Below are 7732 nucleotides of genomic sequence, written 5' to 3'. Positions count from 1 at the left end.
AACATGTCTGTGTGTGTGTGTGTGTGTAGGACAGACCCAGAACCTGTGCACTAAAAGTTATCTTTTAATAAGCAGCTGAAAGTACTTCAATGGCACGTGAGATAAAGGCGAACCAGGCGTTCATATTGAACCGTAGTTTATCACACAAATGCATTCCAATTTTGCTTTGTTTCGGCCTACATGAGGCAAATCTGCATACACGCCATCAAAATGAGAATGCTAGCTCACACCAACCCTTCCCTGACTATACTGTGTTTTCAACTTTCTGACCGTATAGTACTTTTATTTTGATACAATGCTACAGTTCAAAGTAGCATCAGCTGCTAACGCGTTGCTCTCTCAGTGTAGGCGTTCGTTTCTCACTGTTTGAGTTCGTGACATTAAATTGTGTTTATAGTAAGACTGTACCATACTTTTGGCCGGTGGAGGTCATGGCTACTCCTGAGAATGTATCCGGTGAGGCGCAGGACCGACCAGAGCCCTTATTCCCCCGTGATGCCAGCCCGAGCTCCGTGGACGCAGACACGGCTGTCATCTTACTCGGAGCGGGTGTCACAGCCATCACACACCCGCTGCTCTACGTCAAACTGCTCATACAGGTAAGGTTGAAAAACCACGGATTCTGTGATTTGAGTGGTAACTAATTAGCAGAAGGGTGGTTACTCCCGTGCCAACCCGCAGCCTTTGCAGTCCTGTGCAGGTCCCCCGGTATCCGACCGGGAAGCGGCTCCTTCTGTCCTGCGGCTAAACACATCCCGTCTCCTGTCAGTGTTGGCATTCTTGATTTCAACAACACATTTCAAAGAACTGGCATCTCGGTTGGGTATTAGTATTACGCAATTCATTTAGGATAATACATAGCTTAGGCTGTAACATATGAGCCCTATCAAGCACCGCGCCAGATCAGTGTAAGTAAATTGGCTAGGCCAATAGGCTATCTTTTTTTTACCAAAGCCTATTTAAGAGATGGTTGAGTGTTTCTAAAAGATACATTGGGTGTTCATTTCAGTTGAGTGCAGAACCTTTAACAGAACGAGGAATGTGAATATGACACACCGTTGCACGGTACATAGCTTAAACAGCTGCCGTAAATATTTAGGTAACGTCACGTGTGACGTCAGATTGTTTTGGAGTTCAGCAGCGTCAGCCCCTACAGCTGACAAACCGATAACTACACGTGTGCCTGTGGTAGATAAAATGCTTCTGGAGTCTTCCGAGAGGCACTCTCGTTTCTGCATAGATGCTTGCATGTCTTAGCAGACCGAGTGGCTGGAGAGATAAGCTGGCTCAGTGGTCCCCAGTCTGTATGTAACCAAAGTCTGTCAATCTCAATTCTGGATGCCAGTTTCATGGTCAAGAACTTTGACATCCAATGTGGTCTCAAAATGATTTTCGTGTTCTACTATGTAGACGTTTGTTAGGCTCCTGATACTCAATGGTGGAAGCCATGCGCAGTTTATCAGCTTTATTCAGATAAAAATGCAAATGGATTTTTGACAGATTCAAATAATCAACTGTAAACTGAAACTTGATCTCTCTTTTCAGAATGTCTGCAGCTACACTTACTAAGAGCCTGTATTATAAGCACATTGTTGCAGCAAAATTAGACCGTATTTGCCATCTTCATCTGTAGATTGGTTCTATATTTCATTATTGTGTCCGTGTGTACTTCTTTTACTCCCTTTTTATCATTCTGTCTTTCTCTCCCTTCTTTTCCCTATTTCTTTCTCTCCCTATTTCTTTCTCTCTGTCTTTTTTTCTCTCCCTCTTTCTTTCTCTCCCTCTTTCTTCCTGTCCTCTCTCTCTTTCTTTCTCTTCCTCTTTCTTTCCCTCTTTCTTTTTTCCTCTCCTCCTCTCTCTCTTTCTTTCCCTCTTTCTTCCTCTCCTCTCTCTCTCTTTCTTTCTCTCCCTCTTTCTTTCTTCCTCTCCTCTCTCTCTTTCTTTCTTTCTTTCTTTCATTCTTTCTTCCTCTTCTCTCCACCTCCTCCCTCTCAGGTGGGGCATGAGCCCCTGCACCCCACTGTGGGCTCCACCATGTTTGGAAGGAAGGTGATGTACCTGCCCGGCTTCTTCTCTTATGGTGAGCATGGTGTGCTCTTAAAGGTGGAGTACATATCATGTTGTGCTCTTAAAGGTGGAGTACATATTATGCCTTTGTGTGGTGTGCTCTTAAAGGTGGCGTACATATCATGCCTTTGTGTGGTGTGCTCTTAAAGGTGGAGTACATATCAGGTTGTGCTCTTAAAGGTGGAGTACATATCAGGTTGTTCTCTTAAAGGTGGAGTAAATATTATGCCTTTGTGTGGTGTGCTCTTAAAGGTGGAGTACATATTATGCCTTTGTGTGGTGTGCTCCTAAAGGTGGAGTACATATCATGTTGTTCTCTTAAAGGTGGAGTAAATATTATGCCTTTGTGTGGTGCCCTCTTAAAGGTGGAGTAAATATCATGGTGTGCTCTTAAAGGTGGAGTACATATTATGCCTTTGTGTGGTGTGCTCTTAAAGGTGGAGTTAATATTATGCCTTTGTGTGGTGTGTACACAGACACAGATACATCTACGCAAGTACAAAAATATTCAAACTTACACACTAATCTTTCACAGTGTGAACGTGAATCGTATTTAAATGCCAAAGTGTTTATGTCATGCCTTTACCTGTGTGTGTGTGTGTGTGTGTGTGTGTGTGTGTGTGTGTGTGTGTGAGAGAGCAGCACGGCACATCGTGAGAGTAGATGGCAAGAGTGGTCTGTTTAGGGGTCTGTCCCCCCGGATTGTGTCCAGTGCCATCTCCACTGTGGTGCGCAGCAGAGTCAAGCAGGTACGCCTGAAACACGATCGCAGACACACAACACACACACACTCACATGGCCACCGCAGACACACAACACACACTCACATGGCCACCGCAGACACACAACACACACTCACATGACCACCGCAGACACACAACACACACTCACATGGCCACCGCAGACACACAACACACACTCACATGACCACCGCAGACACACAACACACACTCACATGACCACCGCAGACACACAACACACACTCACATGACCACCGCAGACACACAACACACACTCACATGGCCACCGCAGACATACAACACACACTCACATGACCACCGCAGACACACAACACACACTCACATGACCACCGCAGACACACAACACACACTCACATGACCACCGCAGACACACAACACACACTCACATGGCCACCGCAGACACACAACACACACTCACATGGCTAGCCAAACACATTTCAAACACACAAATGCTCACACATACATACATACACACACACACACACACACACACACACACACACACACACACACACACACACACACACACACACACACACACACACACACACACACACACACATACATACATACATACATACATACTGACATACACACATTCATACACACATACATACATGCATGCATACATACATACATACATACATACATACATACTGACATATACTGATATGTATACATGTGACTGTGTCGTGTCCACCTTTAGCAGACAGGCCTATCTGAAACATGTAGGTAGCCAGGGGGATTCTAGGAAAGAAATGTCTCCCAGACGGCTCCTGTATTTGCCCCACCTGCGTCCACATCCACATCCACATGTGTCCACATCCACACGTGTCCACATCGTGTGTTTGTGTGTGTGTGTGTGTGTGTGTGTGTGTGTGTGTGTGTGTGTGTGTTTGCAGGCCATCCCAGCCCAGGTGACAGAGCCCATGTCCAACAGAGACGACCTGAAGACATCACTAAGGAAAGTGATGAGTGAGGTGAGCTGAGTAGCAGTGTGACTGACTGAGTGACTGAGTGACTGAGTGACTGACTGAGTGACTGAGTGACTGACTGACTGACTGACTGACTGAGTGACTGAGTGACTGAGTGACTGAGTGACTGACTGACTGACTGACTGACTGACTGACTGACTGAGTGACTGAGTGAGTGAGTGAGTGACTGAGTGAGTGAGTGAGTGAGTGACTGACTGACTGACTGAGTGACTGAGTGACTGAGTGACTGAGTGACTGAGTGACTGAGTGACTGAGTGACTGACTGAGTGACTGAGTGAGTGACTGAGTGAGTGACTGAGTGAGTGACTGAGTGAGTGACTGAGTGAGTGACTGAGTGACTGAGTGACTGAGTGACTGAGTGACTGAGTGAGTGACTGAGTGAGTGACTGAGTGAGTGAGTGAGTGAGTGAGTGACTGAGTGACTGAGTGAGTGACTGAGTGACTGAGTGAGTGACTGAGTGACTGAGTGACTGAGTGAGTGAGTGACTGAGTGAGTGAGTGAGTGACTGACTGACTGACTGAGTGACTGAGTGACTGAGTGACTGAGTGACTGAGTGAGTGAGTGACTGAGTGACTGACTGAGTGACTGACTGACTGAGTGACTGAGTGAGTGACTGAGTGAGTGACTGACTGAGTGAGTGACTGAGTGAGTGACTGAGTGAGTGACTGAGTGACTGAGTGACTGAGTGAGTGACTGAGTGAGTGACTGAGTGAGTGACTGAGTGAGTGAGTGACTGAGTGACTGAGTGAGTGACTGAGTGACTGAGTGAGTGACTGAGTGACTGAGTGAGTGACTGAGTGAGTGAGTGAGTGACTGACTGACTGACTGACTGAGTGACTGAGGGATACTCTTCAGTTTATTGACTGATCATTTCAGAGTGCTGTGGACTTTCAGTCTTTCAATCCCGTAGCCAGTTGAGTGTGTGTGTGTGTGTTCTGTAGTCTAGGAATCCTCTGGTTTATGTTTTTGAGTCATTTTGCAGTATTTCTGTCAATTATCTTATGTCTTTGTATAATATTCTTTTCATAAATGATACATTATAATGGTTTATGCTAATGCTACAGTGCTAATGCTACTCTCATGTTCTTTAGACGTCCCATGAGATGGTGGTGCAGTGCTTGTCCAGGATAGTAACTCACCCCTTCCACGGTAAACACACACACACACGCACACACACAAGCACACACACACACACACGCACACATACACACACGCGCACACAGACACACACGCACACACACAAATCTATTCAGAACTTGACTCCATATCTCTGAGTGTGTGTATGTGTCTCTATTCTCTCCAGTTATCTCTGTGCGCTGCATGGCGCAGTTTGTGGGGAGGGAGGTCAAATACAGGTACATCATCCTGCCACCTCATATCACATGACTGGTTGCTGTGTGTGTGTGTGGTGTTGATGTTAAACTTTGTGCGGGTCGATGTTAAAATGTGTGTGTGTGTGTGTGTGTGTGTGTGTGTGTGTGTGTGTGTGTGGTGTTGATGTTAAAATGTGTGTGTTGACCTCAAGCTTATGCACTGGTTGTCAGGCTGTGTAGCTCTCAGTAATTGTGTGTGTGTGTGTGTGTGTGTGTGTGTGTTTCAGGGGTCTGTTCAGCAGTATTGTGAAGATCTTCCAGGAGGAGGGCCTCGGCGGCTTCTTTGTGTGAGTGACCACATCATCAGTATCAGCATGTTGTCATGGTGACGGGCTGCTGGCATCAGCACAATGTCCTGCTCATGACTTGGCATCAGCATGTTGTCATGGTGACAACAGGTGTTTTGTATCAGCGTGGTGTGACGGCTGATGAGTGTGTGCCCTTGCAGGCTTATATAAAATGGTCCTTAGTTACAGCTGTTGGAAACAGAGTTCTGTACACCACAAGCCTCCATAGACATGCACAGCAGCTGTCCTCAAGCGTGTGTATATATGTGACATTCTGTGTGTGTGTGTGTGTGTGTAGGGGTCTGGTGCCTCATGTTCTAGGGGAGGTCATCTTCCTGTGGTGTTGTAACCTGCTGGCTCACTTCATCAATACCTATGCAGTGGACGACAGCGTAAGCTCCACACACACACACACACACACACACACGGGCACGCACGCCTACACACACACAAACGCACGCACACACACACACACAAACACACGGGCGCGCACACACACACACACACACAAAACAGAAACAATCTGGTGCTTAATTACAAATACTCATCTGGCCTGTCCACACACACACACACACACACACACACACACCCACACACAAAACAAAAACAATCTGGTGCTTAATTACAAATACTCATCTGGCCTGTCTACACGCACACACACACACACAGACACACACCGAGCACTTAGCAGGGTATGTTTGTTCAGAAGACTTGATTGTGAAATGCATTGTGTGGGAATGTCTTCTCCCTGCTACAGCTGCAGGAGTCGCACACACACACTCATGGTCTCCGTTCCCTCTCTTACAGTTCAACCAAGCCCCAGCAGTGAGGAGCTACACCAAGTTTGTCATGGGAGTGAGTACACTAACCCTAACACACACATACCTCAGTACACTAACCCTAACACACACATACCTCAGTACACTAACCCTAACACACACATACCTCAGTACACACACACACACACACACATACCTGAGTACACTAACCCTAACACACACATACCTCAGTACACACACACACACACACACACACACACACATACCTCAGTACACTAACCCTAACACACACATACCTCAGTACACACACACACACACACACATACCTGAGTACACTAACCCTAACACACACATACCTCAGTACACTAACCCTAACACACACATACCTCAGTACACACACACACACACACGCACACACACATACCTCAGTACACTAACCCTAACACACACATACATCAGTACACTAACCTACATCAGTACACTAACCTGAGTACACACACACACACACACACACACACACACACACACACTAACCTACATCAGTACACTAACCTGAGTACACTAACCTGAGTGTACACACACACAAACACACACACACACACACACACACACACACACACACACACTAACCTACATCAGTACACTAACCTACATCAGTACACACACACACACACACACACACACACTAACCTACATCAGTACACACACACACACACACACACACACACACACACACACACACACTAACCTACATCAGTACACACACACACACACACACACACACACACTAACCTACATCAGTACACTAACCTGAGTACACTAACCTCAGTACACTTGCTCAAGCATGCTTGATTCAGTACACTGGTTTGAGGATTTGAGAAGTGTACACACTTTTACTGAGAACATCTATCTGAGTACATTCGACTAAGCACAGACCTGCCAACATGTACGCATTTTGCGTACCCGGCACGCATTTTGACATCAAAGTACGCGGGTACGAGTTGATGCTCTAAAAGTACGCATAAAGCTCAATAATGCATTGCTGGTTTTCAACGGGTTCAACCTTCAAAGTCTGTCTGTGTCGAGTCGCCAAGGCGTACATGGGCAGCTGCAGAAGAGCAAGAAGCAGAAGAGGAGTTTGACGAATCACAGACCCCCTGCCGTTACTATCGTTACTATCCCTGTTTGACCCTCGAAATCAGAGAGTAGGTTACACTGCAGTCAGTAGAATCAACCGCTGTTTAGGTCTCAGTTAGCGATTTTTCATTCATACTTACCTAACTCTCCCTTCTCGCCCACATCTGCCAATTCTTCAAGTGAGGACATTAAACAAAGTTAAAAATCACTGAAAGGTAAACTAAAGAGTAATGCAGAGATAAGACGTTAAATTAATTTATTTTAGCCCAACGATGTTAACCATGCGGTCTTCATATCATGTTCGCCATCGATTTAAAATGGCAAATAGATCT

General features: G+C 46.0%; 1 protein-coding gene across 1 annotated transcript in view; it reads left to right on the top strand.

The window, feature by feature from the left end:
- Positions 1–304: 304 nt before the first annotated feature.
- The window catches only part of LOC105912075 (mitochondrial carrier homolog 1), a 13366-nt gene continuing 5938 nt past the window's right edge, over positions 305–7732 (top strand). The window contains exons 1-9 of the mRNA XM_012840986.3: positions 305–599; positions 1996–2080; positions 2710–2816; positions 3731–3808; positions 4916–4973; positions 5128–5179; positions 5425–5484; positions 5783–5876; positions 6292–6339. Coding sequence (XP_012696440.2) covers positions 432–599; positions 1996–2080; positions 2710–2816; positions 3731–3808; positions 4916–4973; positions 5128–5179; positions 5425–5484; positions 5783–5876; positions 6292–6339 — 750 coding nt within the window. The 5' untranslated portion in view covers positions 305–431. The remainder of the gene's footprint in view (positions 600–1995; positions 2081–2709; positions 2817–3730; positions 3809–4915; positions 4974–5127; positions 5180–5424; positions 5485–5782; positions 5877–6291; positions 6340–7732) is intronic.

This window comes from Clupea harengus, chromosome 4, assembly GCF_900700415.2.
Source record: "Clupea harengus chromosome 4, Ch_v2.0.2, whole genome shotgun sequence".
Lineage (NCBI taxonomy): Eukaryota > Metazoa > Chordata > Actinopteri > Clupeiformes > Clupeidae > Clupea > Clupea harengus.
Note: the sequence above shows the minus strand (reverse complement) of the source record. Positions and strands in the feature narration are given on the sequence as shown.